A 16,907-nucleotide genomic window follows, 5' to 3' on the forward strand; every position below is an offset into this window, starting at 1 on the left:
GCAACACGTCAACGCGCGTGTGCAACTCCAGCCACTTCTTCGAACGTCTTTCCCGCGTACGACAGAAAGAAAATGAGTGCATGGTTTCGTTCGATGTGATCTTGCTCTTTACCAGCATTCCTGTGCCCGTTGCCATCTCCGCAGCGAGACAAGCCCTAGAGGCGGATGCTGACCACAGCACTAGGACAAGCCTGAGCCCGAATGAACTGTGCCGGCTCTTGGAGTTTTGCCTGAGCAGCCTAGCTTTCTCCTTCAAAGGGGAATTCTATCAACAAACCAGCGACACTGCCATGGGCGCCGCGATCTCGGTGATTTCTGCCAACTTGACGACGGAGGCCATTAAAGAGAAAACACTGCCGTCATTTCAAGAAAAACCAACTTTTTTCGTTCGATACATTGATGATTGCTTCTGCATCCTAAAGACATCAGAGGTGGAAAACTTCCTTGCACATCTGAATTCGGTCGAGCCCTCTATCCAGTTCACAATGGAGCGGGGAAAAAGCAACACATTTCCATTCCTTGACGTCCTTATAAGATGACAAGGGGGCGATCTAGTTCGGTGTGTATAGAAAGCCAACTCATACCGGCCGCTAACTCAATTTTAATTCTAACCACTCTGTAAACCGCAAAGCATCCGTCGTCTCCTCTCTTCTGAGGAGAGCAAAGTCCATCTGTTCCTCCGATGCGGAGAAAAAAGAAGAAGAAGCCACCGTGTTGGCCTATCTGCTGAAGAATGGCTACACACGCCACTTTATTCGATGCGTTTCCCGCTGTCAGGATCAGAGGACAGGCAGGCCAGTAAGCACGGAAACAACAAAACGTACTCGTGTTGTGCTTCCATATGTGAAGGGCACCAGCGAAGCACTGGCACACATCCTACGAAAGTACGATATCTGCGTATCTTACAAACCCGTTTCTACAATCGGCCGCAACATACCATGACCCAAAGACCGCATCCCCAAAAAAAAAACAACCAGGTGTAATCTTCAAAATCCCGTGCTCCATGTGCCCAGCCTCGTACATTGGCAAAACAAAAAAAACCTACTCCAGCGGATAAGGCAACACAAGAACGACGTCCGATTGTTGAACACAGAAGGCAACCCCCTCGCCGAGCACTGCGAGCGCGTCGACCACAGAAGCGATTTCGAATAAGTGAGCATCTTGGCCGTGGAGCATAATTCGTCTTAAGAGACGCCACGTCGAGGCTTGGCACATCTGGCTCACAAAGGCGACAATGAATATGACGCCAGGAACGCTCCTCTCTGCGTTCGTTAGTGGACTGCACCGCGTGCTAACAAAGGGAGACTGTAGGCCGCCCCATGCTGCCGCTAGCCCACATATTAGTCACTCCTGAAGGGACCGAGCAGGTCCCGAAACGTTGGGTTTCAAATAAATTATTGGTTGGAGTTAATAATTTTTTTACTGAGGCTAGGAAAGGGAAATTTATGCCGTTGATCTAGCATTGCAGCTGCCACCTGTGCTCGGTGTTTACTTTTCTTGCACTGCTCCTCCTCTAATTTCACTATTCAAACACAAAGCATTTGCAAATTTTTGTTTTCTTTTTATATTTGTGAATTTATTCATTTACCATCAATACAAGCACTTAGTGCTTGCCGAAATGGCAGCACGAGCGCTGAACAGATCGCAGAAGCAGACGACAGCGAACAGGTTATAACTAGTGCCACTCTGCTCGTACGCTCTGTGCCTAGGCAAAAGGGGCGAACTAGACCAGGCGTGCTCGTGCAGGGAGATCTGTGCAGGTCTGGAGTTCAGTAGGTTGTAGGTTAGTCCACCATCTGTCTTATCGTTTTCTACATTTGCTCTATCAGCATGGAATGCTGACTGTGAAGACACACCAAGTCCTTGCCACCGATGCGAAAGTGATCATGTGTGCAAGAGACTCGCGGAAATCCGGCAATATCATGGCCATTTGGAGTTCCCGAAACCTGCGTGTGGGACTAGTGCAAACGGGAGAGGTGTTCCCTTCCGGCGGCTGCTGTGTAGGCACGGCCGCATGGCCCTTATCTTCAAAGCAATCTGTGATATGGAGACAGTCTACGCTGTAAAAATGCGCGACTCTCACACGTCCCCTGATATGTCGTTTTCCCACACAGCTCCCATCTCCTGCGGTTATGCTTTGCCACGTGGCCTGCGTGATGTTCGGGGAAGTCGGTTTGGTTGAGGCGCAGTGCGAGAGATGGCGCAAGTGTTGCGCTGCTAACGCCGCCTACCAGCGGGGTTACTTGGGCGCAGAAAGGGAGAGGCGCTCTCTCTTCCGTTCGGGAACGGCAAGCAGCACGGACGTGCCGCGCTTGCGCTGATCCATGCTTCTGCGAGACCGTCTCGCGTGGCCTCCTTCAAACGTGCCACTGTTCGCGTGACCGTACGTGCAAACAACCAGGCGTGTGGATCCAGCATGGGGCGAACATATTCGCTTGCTATCCGGTCGCGGTGAGTCGGACTTCCTAGATTTGTCGCGCGCCCATCGGCATGTTCTGTGGATAGCAACTAGGCTAGCAGGCATTGATCTATGAAAGGTGCAATAAATGCCCTTGTGATTGTTTGCACTACTGTGTTGTTGTTCCTTTGTCTCAAGAGCATGGGAGGAGAATCCCACAATGCATCTAGGTGCACCGTGCTGTATTCTCGTCGCTCAGTTCACGTTGAAGCGACAGACCGCACAGAGGTCAGTTCGTTCTCTTCTGCTACCGCACCTCCTTACTCCAGCATTCGCATAAAAAGTTTCCGTGGCCATTAGTGAGACGTGTTCATGTTTCTTGTGCGCGCTTGACACCATGCTTCTTAGTTTAGTTAGGAAGCCAATGTTTAAAAGTTGATATACGGCTGATAAAACCACTATCCTTACTTTTCGTATAGCATGCTACTAATTTGCTATCAGAAACCATGCTTCACCTTTCAAGCAAAACTGCAACTTTTTCTTATTAATTGTAACTTTAGTGCATTGGGAGTAAATCTTTGTTTCTCCAAATGAGAGAAAGTTGTATTTTCATATGAAATAATGAGGTGCACGGTACTCCAAAGGACTTTTTTTTTTGTCACATAAAACAGGTGTGGGTTATATGAAATAATGAGGTGCACGGTACTCCAAAGGACTTTTTTTTTTTTTGTCACGTAGAACAGGTGTGGGTTACAATCGAGGGTGCGTTAGAATAGAGTAAATACCATATTTTATTTCTTGAAAATGAGTTTTTAGAAAACTTGTTTATTTAACTTTTTTTTCTCTGGTGTTTTATTAGGAAGATAATATTTTGCATAAATGCTACAAAGAAAATTGTATGCTTGACACTTTTTCAAGTTTCAAATAGAAATTGCACCAAGACACATCAAAGTTAAAAAAATTTTTCTGATGTGGGCCATGTTTGTAATTTCTTTACATTTTTTTTAGTTTGTGGACAGCATTAGAAAAACGCATGAAACCAATTTACTGTAAAGCATATTAAAATGAGCTGAAAAGGTTTTCGGCACAATGTGTTTAGTTTCCATTTAATTCAGCCGGGAAATTGAAAAATATTAGAGTAAGTAATAGGAGGACACTTGCGTCGCAACCTTCAAATATTGTTTTGGCTTGCTGAGAACGCCTTTCAGGAATAGAATTGTTGGTTCCATGCAGTTTGAATATTCTTACATGACATATAATAAAAAACCAAGCAAAACAAAAATATCAAGCGGACATGCATGTTAGATTTCTCGTGGAATCACCCATTGGATTTCATCAGGTCACACTGGCTCAATTTTTGTCCACTTCCCTGGTGCATTTTGTATCAGTGTTGATAAACAGTCTTGCTGATATTATCTTGAACTCTAGCTGATTGATTTAATTGGAAGGCAGGATGTCATGGCCCTGTCACAGTTTTTGATATTTGGCTTACTGTATTTACTCGCATATGATAGCAGTTTTTTGTAAAAATATATTGAAGCAAATTCAGGGGTGCGATTATTACGCGGATTAAATTTCCTGCGAAAAGAAAACAAAAATGTTTTCATCACGCATTTGCTGCGGGATAGCAACAGGTCAAAGAATAGGTGGCTGCCGCTGTATGTAGTACGGGACACCAAAACAAAAATGGCAGCTGGCGGAGCAAGCCAAACAGGCCGAACGCCATTTTTTTATCTTCTCGTGAGTACATTACGTGTATTGAAACAGTTTCTTCCATATTAGATGTGAATAATATCGTTAATATCGACAAGTTTGTGGCATTAACATAGCCATGTCCGCTTTGAGGGGACAGAAACAGAGATGGGCGTGCTTAGCTGCCAGTGACAGAAACACATGGCGGGTATGCTGCAGAAACTGCGGCATTTATCTTCACTACTGTCCTAATACGGCACATTTCCGTTAAGGGTGGGCGAGTATCGTAGCTGTGTTACAAGCGCCACCGTATGAATAGGGTACACTTCTAACGTATCAGTGTAAATGGGGCTACTATCGTTGCCGCTCGCGATTTGTTGTGTGCCCACGAGTGGAGGCGAGAAGAATCGAAAGGCTCCTTTTTTGTTGTTTTTGTTGACCGCAACCATTGTAAAGCCTACAAATAATAAAGCCAAGGCAAGTTTGGCTGTCGTTTTTTTTTTTTTTTCATGGAAGTGCGGAAAGGGATGAAAGGAATAAAATGGTGCATCTGCTTAAGGATGTTTGGTACGTGCAGACTGCTTGTTTTGTCTTGAAGAGTCATTCGCGTAGCATTCGACAGATGGTAAGCGTGATCATTAGTAGCTAGACTTGGCACACGACATATCGCTGCGCCAAGTTCAGGGTGCGATCATTACACGGGGGAAAAAAGGAAAATAGAATTCTGACGACAAAATTCAGGGGTGCGATCATTATGCAAGTAAATACGGTAGAGGTTACTATGTTTCAAATACAGAAAAAAGAAGTGCAGGGACACAAATGTGGCCAAATGTTTGTATCTTTGCAACTGAATAAGTCAGTGTCTCCTTGCAGAAATTGTAGAGACAAAAATTAAGACCTAGAGTATCTATTTGGGTAATAAAATCTTCACAAGTTATTAACTTGTACACTCGTAAAAGCTTCTGTTCAAAATACATTTCAACATGTGCTTCTTCCAAATTAATACAGAGGTAAGTAATACAGGCTGATATAATGCAGCAGTTCCCTTCGCTTGATTCTATTCATTTATATCATCCGCCACTCATGACTAGCTAGCTAGTTATGACTGATTGTGGTCAAGAAAGAGAAACAGCACTAAGCTTGAAGCTCTGGTTTTCACTGTTGTGATCACTAAGCTGCCTGAAGGCTTCAGTTTGTAAAAAAAAAATTTTTTTTTTCCAGATAAATATAACTGTTCGGACCATTCAGCAAATGCAAGTGTTGATAATCAACATTTTACGTGCGTGACAAATGGAACATACAATTTTGTGATTGAATCCAAAGGCCCAGGGTTGTACCTTAGTATGAAACTGACGATGTTCTCAGGAGATACTTTCTCTCTGAGCAGCAATGGAAGTGGAAATGCTTCTCAAAATATCATAACCCTGAATGGAGAGCAGCAATCATGTGAGTAACTTCGCAATCTATAAACTTATTTTGTGCATATGCATTGCTTCTCAGCTTACCTAATGTCACCATACTAAATAATGTGTTCATTGTTAAACCTATGTGCCTTTCCTCGTGTTAAATGGAAAATATTTAAAACAAGTTGAAAACAGTGACATTCCTTAAGGTTTGTATTGCAGTTCAATGAAGAACCCACTGCAACGGCTGCTGCATTGCAGATTGTGCTAAGTGTAGCTATATGTACTGAAAATAATCTGTATTTTGAAAGTAGCATGTCAGCTCTAGGAGATTTAAAGTTGTTGTTGGGTGAGTTAGTATACATTCATAAAAAAAAAAAAACACGGAATGGATGGAATACAAGAAAAACTGGATGAGTGCACTGTCAAAGGCCTTCCCACAGATCGGTTTCTTCATCCCTTTCATTGTCGTGTTTTTTTGGAGGTGATGCACCCCCAGTGTCAGGTTTTTTTTTTCTTGTATATAATAAAACGAACCCAGCCGTTTATTTTTGGTTAAGCAGGAGTGAAGAAATGACACTCCTAATGGCAACCGCTCTCTTGGTATGGTCCTCACATTCCTACCTGTCAAAAGGGATAATAAGTGCAGCAGATTAAAAAATGCTATCATTCTCAGTAATTTTTCACGGTGTCAAGTTAAGAATCCGACATAATTGAAGTTCCCTCTTCCTCAGACGGCGAGCTGTCTTCTTGTGAGTCAGAACTTGGTTCATATTTGGAGTGGAAAAAGTCACTGCTCCAGTCGAAGGTACTGCACGAGCAGCCATCTCAAAGCGATCACGCAGCCATGTTCAAAGAAGGAATGGTTTTGTTTATTTAAACTCGACCAGAGAAATCGTGGAGAGTAACAGATGGAGTGAGTAACAGATGAAACAGATCTGACAGAAGGCAGAGCCATCCTAGAGAAAGCATACCTACGAAAGGAGCACCCTTGTAGCTTAAAAGAAAGCACGCCATAGTAAAGATAGTGGGAGACAAAGAAAAAAAATAGAAGAAACATTTTATCAACATACGACAGATGGCAATAACAAGCAAAAGTTGGTGACTTTGCGCTACGACGTGAATGTTTCGTTTTCGCACGCAAATCTCAGTTGTTAGCACAAGATAGTTTCTGCAAGTGCTTTTTGGTGTATGCTGTTTTATTGCGCGAGTGAAAGTATTGCGAGCCTAATGCATTGTCCGAGGGATCCAGGAGCTGTTGCTCACTTTAGGGGAGGACATCATGCGCCATGGCTTCTGCTGGAGCCCTTGCACATCTGTCAGCATGCACCCTCTCGGCATCGTTTGCACATAATTTTGCAATGTTTTAGAAGGGACGACACAATGTATGTCCAACATTCCTTGATGTAGCACAAGCCATGCCAAATAGCTGTCACTGTTAGTAAAAGTGCTTACAAGCAGTGATTTCAAATTGAAAGCTTCAAGGTGTAAATGCACTGGGGGAAAAAAAGAAGTACACTGAAAGTTCAGGTTTCTGTGTGTTTAAAGCCACTCTACTCTCAGATAAACTGAGAATAGTTTGACAACCATGACATTGACACTTTAAATGTGTCCTGAACCACATTTTATTGAAGTTGAGAAATGCATTTGACATTAAAACACACTATTCCAGAAATAATGTGCAGCAAAAAGTACTTCAATGCATTCAGTAGAAGCGGAGTCATTCACAAAGACCCCCCTTTATCCCCTTCGCGGTGCTCCCAGTTATTTGATGTCTTGCACTGTGAAGCCTACGGCAGAGTTGGGTGGTGCCTACAATGCACCACCTATTGAATGTCGCTGCGGATTGCAGTTCAAATTTGTTTATGGATGTTCACATAGATGCCACTAGTTCTGGTTTCGGTGCCCACAATGGGCAAGACTAAATGGGCTATTTCTCAGCTTACAGTTTAGTGTATGGTGCCGCATCTCCTTTCTATGCAGCAATGCACTGGATAGCTATGTGGGGCTGTTCTTGCACAGAGTGACACAAGTAGTAAATTTCCTTTTCCACTTATCTCTACCGCAATCACACAATTTCTGAGGGTCGGACAAACTTCATGCGAGTAAGTCGGCAGCACACACATCGACTAAACATTGGGTGCCATACTGCAAACTCGAGGTGAAAGGATTCTCAACGTAACGAGCTTTGACCCTGATGGCGAACACACTTTGAGGATGTGCAACTCTGAAAGCAGACATTAATCAGATGTTTGTGTTCGGGCCTTCAGTCACGTCACCCACAAATACAAATAGAAGCACACGATTGCCCTCAGTCAGTTGCAGCGAGCTCAGCAAGCACACTCATAGTGGCACCCCGCAATGGCCATGGTATCTATGCTATGTTGCAGGTGCAGCTACAGTGCAACTGTAGTGACTAACTGTGGGCATGACAGGGCTGGAGTGAGGCTCATTCTTATGTGGTCGAGTCTGGCTGTGATGTGGACCGACTTTTACCTGCACGGATATCAGGCAGATCCACGCACACCTAGCCAGGAGTGGCATGTAGTGAGTGCGCGCATCCTTTGTAGATGCTAACTGCCATTCCTTGTGAGATGGGCAGGCGTAGCATACATGTGGTCTGGCCTAGCCAGGAGTGGCGTGTAGTGAGTGTGCGCATCCTTTGTAGATGCTAACTGCCATTCCTTGCGAGATGGGCAGGCGTAGCATACATGTGGTCTGGCCTTAAGTTTCGTATGGTTTAAGGCTAGTGGGTGTTCAGAACGAACCAAAATTAGCGAGACATGACAACTACAACACTGATAACCCGTGTGGCCAAAGCTTGATTCCTATAGTGGGCATGTGTGGCCAAATGTTAGAAGATGATAATGCGATAGTTGTACTTTTGCAAATATGTCATTCTTATCGAGATCGACCCCTTAAGCTTGAAAGGCTTCAAACTTCTTGCCAAGATAGAAATATTCTGTGAAAGGGTGTCCCATGCGCAACCAATACCATTCACTGCCTTGAGTCAAGACTCGAAAAATTGAAGTAAAAGTGATAGCTAGATATAGTGACCTACACAGCAACAAGGAAAGGCAAACAAGCATCCTTACCAAATGAACTGAGAAGGCAACGATAGCACGAATGCACACAAACTACACAGGCGCTTATAATGATTCTAGCAGGGAAATGGAAGAGCAATAATGTGCCCCAAGGGAACTTTAATGCCCTCTCACGAAAAAAGCACCATCTGCAAGTGTTATAAAAATATGTGCAATAGCTGCAGTCAAGAGTATGCAGCAAACTCTTCAGAATATTAAAACACAAACAGTTGATCAAGCTGCCGTCAGAAACTACAGTGTGCTGCTAAAGAAATAAGAGAAATCACATAATGCAAAACCCAAACTTAAAGGGACCCTGAAATGATTCTGTAGAAATACGCTGAGAGGGTAAGGTACATGATTATGATCATTACGTGCAAAATTGAAATTGTCTGCATAAAGTGTGTCATTTATTATTCGACTTTTGAAAATCTGCATTGCTGCAGATCACAGTAGTGCTACTTCCTGCATCTTCAACTGCCTCTGCTCATTTTACATAGAATGGGTGAGTGGTGTCACTTAAATGAGTGATCGGATTGGCTTTCCACACGGTATCGTTGGCACTGATGGAATAGCAGCACCAATTGTGACAAAAGCGGTCCTTTGCACCTTGCTGCTCTAAATCAGAATTTTAGTGGAAAATTCGGCCGTGACTATGCCAAATGAAGTAGCAAGAATAAAAGCCACCCTCCGTTGATGCTGCCTTGCTAGTAAAATTGAAACCAAAACCTAAAACACGCCATCATCATCATCCTGGAAGTTAGTGTAGTTGCCATAGCCACGAATATAGCTGGTGCTGTTGGTGTGTCATTCGCTGTTTTCATCCTTTTGTTGCAATTCTCTTTGGCAGAATTTTTGGTGTTTTGCTGCTTTAGCATCTTGTTTTTTGTATATTTTCTTATTTGTCGAGATCTTCTGTGCTGCACTGTGTGATCAATAGAACAGCTTCTGCAGTTGAATTTAAACAGCTTTCATATGTTCCATGGCACAGTATTTAGTAGAGATTTTGCATGGTATAAGAACAAAAAAAACCTTGTATGTCTTTACTGTAAATGCAGTTTTGTCACACATGTCCTAGGGCACGGGTTTGTCGATATTCCGTAGTTCCACAGTCTTTCTTTACTTGCTGCTTTGAAGCACGCCAAACGTGTGTTGCCTGTTGCAAGTCGAAATGGCTTAAGCAGCTTTATACTGTGTTGTATGAACAATGAAAGCATTTTAATGAACATAAGTGGAACTAATTTTGTAAATTTTATCCCAAATGACCATTATTGATGTGCTTAAAGCTGTCTCTGCTATATTTATTGACTATATCAGTTTAAGTTGAGACCACTGCTGGTATGTAGATATGCATTGAACACTGCCAAGTCTGCTTGTCACTGCATCAAGTCAGCTTTTCACCTGTACAGAGACCTACACCTAAAGGTCAAATGGCTGTTCCATGACTATGGCAGGTATAGTACTTCAAGCATGCGACTCTGCTAAGCTTCTTTTTAATGGCATATGTATACATAGTGACCTTTGTACCTGTAAAAATAAAAACAATGCAAAGAATACAGCATGGTGTCTACCAACAGGGAAAACCGGGAATTCTCAGGGATTTTGAGTAGTCTGGAAAAAGTCAGGGAAAACTCAGGGAATTTGGGCCTCTATCAGGCAAAATTAGCTCCAATTTTATTGAAAGGGTCGAAAGTCGCGGTAGTGCTGGCTCGAGCAACAGACAGGAATCGTAATGAATCGTCTTTGACGCGCTGTCGTCGGGTGGAGGAGTTGCCAGTGTGCAGTAAACGACCGACTTTCCGGATTCCCGATAATTCGGTCGGCTTCGCGGCACCGTCACGTAACCCATAGAGTCAACGTATCAGAACGTTTGAAATTTCGGACGCAAGAACTCTTCGCCGTCCGATTTTCCGGACGTTTTGCCGTGACCGCGGGTCCGAAACGGCAATAATCAAAGGTACCACTGCTGGCGTTTTGATTACTTCGCCACTTCGAACCGGCACTCTCGCACGTAGATCCGCTGGCAGCCGTTGCCACCACTGCGGCAACGCTAGGGCTAGCTGCTTCGACGTTCGCTATGAAGCTTCTTGCCTTTGGATGCAGAGTTTTTTATTGAAAGAATTAGCTGCTGTCTGCAATGGCACGGACTCCGAATTTGTGGTCCTCGTGATTGGCTTAGGAACTTGGGAAACACGGTGCGTTGCATAATGCCGGTTCCTGAAAGTCAGCTTCGCCTCTGTATAGAAATGTTACATGGTGAAGCATATGCCGAAGTATTGCAGTGAAGCATAACAAGCGTGGGAAGGGGCTATTGGCACAGAACACAGTATGCATTCCGTAATTATACACGCGTGCAACCTGGATTTCCTGTCACATTACGAGCACCGATATGTCTAATATGCGTAGCGACAGGCCTTCAGAGCGTTTTCGAACGTGCTTGTGGCGGTTTGAGTCCCTAAGGGCAGTAAATGACGCGCATTTATTTTTTTCCAACTCATTCATTCATTCACAAAACTTTATTAGTGTCCTGAAGCCCGGTCTTTTCAGACCGAGGCGGGCCGCGTCCACGTCGGCATCGCCAGGCCGAGCCTTATGGCGTCATCGTGGACCCTCTGGACAGCCCGTAGCTGATCTTGATATGAAGAGCTTCTTATCAACTTGTGCCCGTAAAGCCAATTTTCTTCGGGGTCGGCGAGAGTCGCGGGACAGCCCGCCAGCATGTGTCTGATGTCAATGATGCCATCGCACACGTTACATTCTTTCCTAATTTCTCTTTCTGGGTGAATTTTATTTATGAAATACGGAGTGGGGTACGTCCCGGTTTGCAGTAAACGTAGCGTCACTGCCTGAGCCCTGTTAAATTTTACGTGTGGTAGAGGGAATTGCCTACGCACCAAGTAGTAATATTTAGTGATGTCGCTGTAAGTTAGTAACTGATCTTTATGCTCCCCGGAATGGTAGTGGGCGTCGGTTCGGTTCTGACCGGCACGGCAAGCAAGTCCTCTTGCCAGGTCGTTCGTCACCTCGTTGAGGTTGGGCCGAGTCTCGTCCACTTGTCCCATATGTGCAGGAAACCATCGGATTTCAGCTTTGATAGTTTCGACCTTGTCGATAATTTTAGCCGCAGTCCCAGCTACATAGCCTTTGTCAAAGCTCTTAATTGCTGCTTTGGAATCGCTATAGATGAAAGACCATTTACGGTTCCTGATGGCTAGAGAAATCGCAGCTTGCTCCGCCACCGTGGAATCCTTAGTGAAGATGGTGATGGCGTCCCGTACCTCGCCCCGGCTGTCGACCACCACGGCGGTGTAGGCCTCTTTGCCTTTGACCCAGGCAGCGTCTACAAGGGCCGCCTGTTGTCCTAGCTGTTCAATTTCTTTCAACAAAGCTTTCGCTCTCGCTTTTCTCCTGCTAACATTGTGTTCCGGGTGCATATTTCTCGGGAGGGGGGTGGTTCTGATCGCGTCTCTAAGTTTCGCGCTCAATTCTACCTCGGATTCCTTCGGGTTCATTGATCTATTTGGGTCTGTCCCTATCGCTTGAGTATAAGCCTGCCCGCTCGCGTTTTCGTCAGTCTTTCCTGCTGCGCCATCTGTTGCGCTGCCGCCATCTCTTCTATCGTATTGTGCACGCCTAGGTTCATGAGCTTCACGTTCGAGGTGCTGATGGGTATACCTAGGGTAGCCTTCACTAACTTTCTGATCAGACTGTTTAGCTTGTTCAGCTTGGCCTGCGACCATTTAAATAGACCTGCCACGTAGGTGAAGTGACATAGAGCGAAGGCATGCACTAGCCTTAGAGCGCTGTCCTCACCCAGGCCTCTGTGTCTGTTGCCGATTCTCCTTAGTAATCTGATGACTTGGTCCGTCTTGTTGGAAATGTGCTGAATGGCATTCAGGTTGGTACCTCCCGCTGCTATGTGGAAGCCTAAAACTTTAATATTTTCCACCTGCCTGATCGCGGATCCGTCGTGACAGCGTAACATAATCTTGGGTTTCTCCCCGGGGACGTAGCCCCTGGGTCGTCGACCCCTAAGTCGATGTTTTAGGACCAAAAGCTCCGACTTTGCCGCCGAACAGTTGAGTCCCATCTCGCCTAGCGCGCTTTCCATGGCGTGTATGCTCTCTTGCAGTGTGGTCTCCGTTTGGCCTACGTTACCGTTGGCGCTCCATATGGTTATATCATCGGCGTATATTGCAAAGTGTATGCCTTCTATACTCTCCAGTTTCCTCGCGACTCTGGTCATTGCTAGATTAAATAGCATGGGCGAAAGTAAGGCCCCTTGCGGGGTGCCCCTGTTTCCCAGGTTCATCACCTTTGATTTTAGTTCACCTAGCGTGAGGCTCGCTTGCCTACCGCCCAGAAACGCCTTGACTACACTGTATAGCCTCTCGCCCAACCCCAGCTCGGACAGGACCTCGAGGATGGCCTTGTGCTCTATGCGATCGAAAGCTTTTTCGACGTCTAGTCCCATAATCGCTCTCGCGTGCACCGGGCTAACGTGTATGAGCTGGTGTTTGATCAGGAGCATGGCGTCCCGAGTCGATAGTCCGGGGCGGAAACCGATCATGTTATACGGGAGTATGTCATTTTGCTCGACGTATCTAGTGAGTCTGTTAAGAATAACGTGTTCCATAGCTTTACCTATGCACGATGTAAGCGATATTGGACGTAAGTTATCCAGATGGAGTGGTTTGCCTGGTTTTGGTATGAGGATGGTGTTAGCTATCTTCCATTCCTCCGGATAGTCTCCCTTTCTCCACAACGCGGTGAAATGATCCGTCAGGAAAGTGATCGACTCATCGTCTAGATTCATTAAGAGTTTATTGGTAATACCGTCGGGTCCGGCTGCCGATCTACTAGAGAGACCATGGAGGGCGGCCCGTACCTCACCCTCGGTGAAATCGCAGTCCATTTCCTCGCACGGTCCTCCCATGTACTCCACGCGTTCGTCGCTATCGCCCGGTTGTTCGAGCGGGAGATATTTGTCCGCGAGCTGTCCATGACTGCTTCCTGAGTCGTGCACTGGCTGACTTGATGTACCAGTTTTGTAATTGCTGTTCTCTTGTTTGACTCAGTGTCGCTCTCGTTCAATAGATGTTTGAGGATGTTCCATCTGCCTCCATGTTTGCTTCTGCCGTCTGCCAAGTGGCAAACTTCGTCCCACTGCTGTTTCACGAGCGTTCTCGAATGCTCCTCGATCTGTCTGTTTAGCAATGCTATCTTTTTCCTGAGCTTTCGGTTCAGTCTTCGCGTTTTCCATCTTTGCAGAATGGATTGTTTGGCCTCGATCAGATGCGCGAGCCTACTGTCTATGCTCTCTATGTTTTCTTCGGTCTTAATTTCTTTAGTGGCCTCCCTGAGGTCCTCTTCGAGCTGGTTGATCCAGGTCTGGAAGGACTGTTTGCCCGCTTCTATCGGTTCCGATTCTAGTCTCTTCGCTCTAACTTTCCTAAAAAGGTCCCAGTCCGTGCACCAAAAGGTTCTAGTCTCTTGTTTCGGCATACCTATACCTATGTGTATGATATAGTGGTCGCTGCCTAGATCGGTGCCCGAGTTTTCCCAACTAGCTTGTTTCGAGTTGTTGACAAAAGTTAGGTCGGGCGTAGAGTCCCTGCACGTGGACGTGCCACAGCGGGTGGGGAAAGTCGGATCTGTGATCAGGCACAGTCCCAGGTCCGTGGAAAGGTTCCATAACCCCTCACCTTTCTTTGTATTCCAAGCGTATCCCCACGCTTGGTAGGGGGCATTAAAGTCCCCTCCGATGATGAGCGGAGAGCTCTTTGCGACTGCGAGTGCCTTGTTGAAAAGTGCCCTAAAGCTTTGTTTCTTGTAGGTGGGACTGCTATAAATGTTCAGGCAGAAGATACTCTGCGCCCTGCCCTTGTGCCTTTTGAGTACGACTTCTACTAGGATATACTCGATTTTACTCAATCCGAGATGGATATCGTGTTCGATAAAGAGTAGCTTTTTGTCAACGAGGGTGGCCAATCCCCTTCCGGAATCTTTTTCTCTACATACTGATTTGTACCCGGTTAGCTTTACTTCGTCCGCTAAAGTTTCCTGCAGCATAATTACTTTTGGTTTGACCCCCATCGATCTAATTAATTGGCGCAGTGATGCCTTTTTGTTGTGGAATCCGCGACAATTCCACTGCCACACACTAAAACTGTGGGCGCTATCCATGATTATTGAATGAGTTAGTTTTGCTGTTACCTGCGATCGATCTCTTTGGAGCGCCCCCTGACGTTCCGGAGAGCGATTTTACGCTTTCTGATTCTGACGGCAAGAATTCGTCGTCGTCGCATTTCGTTTCGAGTTTCTTGAATCGCTGTTCGGCCGTTAACCTCCATTTCCATAGTTTATCCACTTTAAAGTTAGTCCTTTCCGTCGTTTCTCTAATTTCTTTGATTACCTCTTTCAGCTCGCTGAGTACTGAGAAAACCGAGTCAGTTTCGGGGCTTACTGCTCTTTTTTTCGGGGCGGGGGAGTTATCTCCCTCGCTTGGTTCGTTGCTTTGACCTACTGGTCTGGCTACTGCTGCGCTGGCAGGGCTCGGCTGTGCCTTCTTTTTCAGTTCTGCTACCTGTTTGGTCAGCTCTGCATTAGCTTTACGCAAAGAGTTTACCTCCCTAATCAACTGTTCTATTCTGGCATCATTGCTTTCAGTCACCGCCGGCGTAGTGGCGCCACCAACGATTCTCACCGTACCTCTGACCTTATCCGCCCAGGCGGTCCCAACTGTCGGCTTGGCACCGGGTGTTTCATCTTCTAAGAGCGCCTGGGCTCCTCCCGACTTGGAGCGGCTTCTCTCCCTCGCGGCCGATCGCGACCGGGCGCGTTCCCTTTGCACCTGCGATCCTCCTGACTTGGAGCGGCTTCTCTCCCTCGTGGCCGATCGTGACCGGGCGCGTTCCCTTCGGCGAGCTCGTACCACGTAGGGTGTTTGAAATCTCTGCTTGCACACCTTGTCTCCAGTGGGATGGTCTCCTCCACAGAACTTGCACTTGGGCGTGCAAACGTGGTCCGCTCGTGGGTTGGGGGCTCCACACCCTCTACACTGAACAGAGTCCGGCGTGGGGCACACGTCCGAGCGGTGTCCTACCCTACCACAAGTGAAGCACACATCAAATTGTTTCCTGTAGAGATAACATCTCAACAAGGTCGGCCCGTAGCGCACAAAGTTTGGCACTTTCAGTCCATCGAAGAGCACGATGACTGAGCCTGACGTCTTGATGCGCTTGGCAGCCAAAGCGAGCGGGTTGCGCTCATGCACGATATTCCTTGTGATAGTAGACTGGGAGTCCCTGATGTCGACTTGTCTAATCACCCCTTTGCACGTGGCGTGCAGGGCCGTCTCGTACGCATTGACCTCGTACTCCGTTTCCACGATTTTGAAGGACTTCATTCTCACGTACCTTGCCGCATGGTCTGGTTCAGGCGTGCTCACCACCACGATATTTTGCGTGAAGTTGGGGCACACCATGTCTTCACTTGCTTGCTCTGCCGTTAGGCCTGAAGCCTTGATCACTGCAGTTCCAATAGCGGTGGTACTTACTTTGCTCAAATTTAGTCCTCCTCGTGGCCTGATTATAATTTTCCGATGCTCCTCGGGCAGTTGGGGCATCCTTGAGGCCTTTACTATACGGTACTTGATCGAGCCGGTGTTGGTGGCGGGTCCCTTGCTGCCGCCGGACGCTTGCGAGGTACTTGGCGTCGTGTTCGCCGCGTTGCTGCTCTTCTTTCCAGCACGGGATCGTCGTCCGGTAGCCACTTGCCAACCGAAATCTTCCTCGTTATTGTCCTCTTCGTCTTCCATACGGGAGTCTGCCATGTCCCCCTGGCACGTAGGCCGGCAAGACCTAATGGGCCCTGCTCCTCGCTAGGGTTAGCTCCGCCTGTAGTGGGATGAACAGAGAAAGTCCAATAAAATTGTCAAAAATTGGTTCCCACCTCGAAACTTCGTATCAGTCGAGTCTGGGCAACTTCACGAATCTGATGATGTGCTTGAAATCGTCGTACCTCGAAAAATTGGCCAGCGGAACATCGAAAAAGACGGAGCTGATGTGAGAGACGTGTCTGCTCCGTGCTCTTCTTCTTCCTCCAGCTTGGCCGATTTTTTAAAAGTTTTCCCGACCCCTAGGGAGTTCTAAAAATCGGTCGTGGACTGTGCAACTGGCCAAGATGCTTCAAATGGTCCTTGGGGTGAACGAGTGGCAGAAGGAGGACAAGAACAGAAATGATGTATGCATTGAGGAATAAACGGGAAAGGAAGCTTGCTGCCGCCGTTTTGAAGAAGTTTGAGCTCAAAAAACAAAATTTTGGCTGATA

The 16,907-nt window shown here is 46.4% G+C and overlaps 1 protein-coding gene across 1 annotated transcript in view; it reads left to right on the forward strand.

Moving 5' to 3' along the window:
- LOC135916575 (cubilin-like) overlaps positions 1–16,907 on the forward strand; it is a 259,475-nt gene that overhangs the window by 65,557 nt on the left and 177,011 nt on the right. The window contains exon 4 of the mRNA XM_065450011.1: positions 5,312–5,536. Coding sequence (XP_065306083.1) covers positions 5,312–5,536 — 225 coding nt within the window. The remainder of the gene's footprint in view (positions 1–5,311; positions 5,537–16,907) is intronic.

Source organism: Dermacentor albipictus, chromosome 1 (assembly GCF_038994185.2).
Source record: "Dermacentor albipictus isolate Rhodes 1998 colony chromosome 1, USDA_Dalb.pri_finalv2, whole genome shotgun sequence".
In the NCBI taxonomy this organism is placed as follows: Eukaryota; Metazoa; Arthropoda; class Arachnida; order Ixodida; family Ixodidae; genus Dermacentor; species Dermacentor albipictus.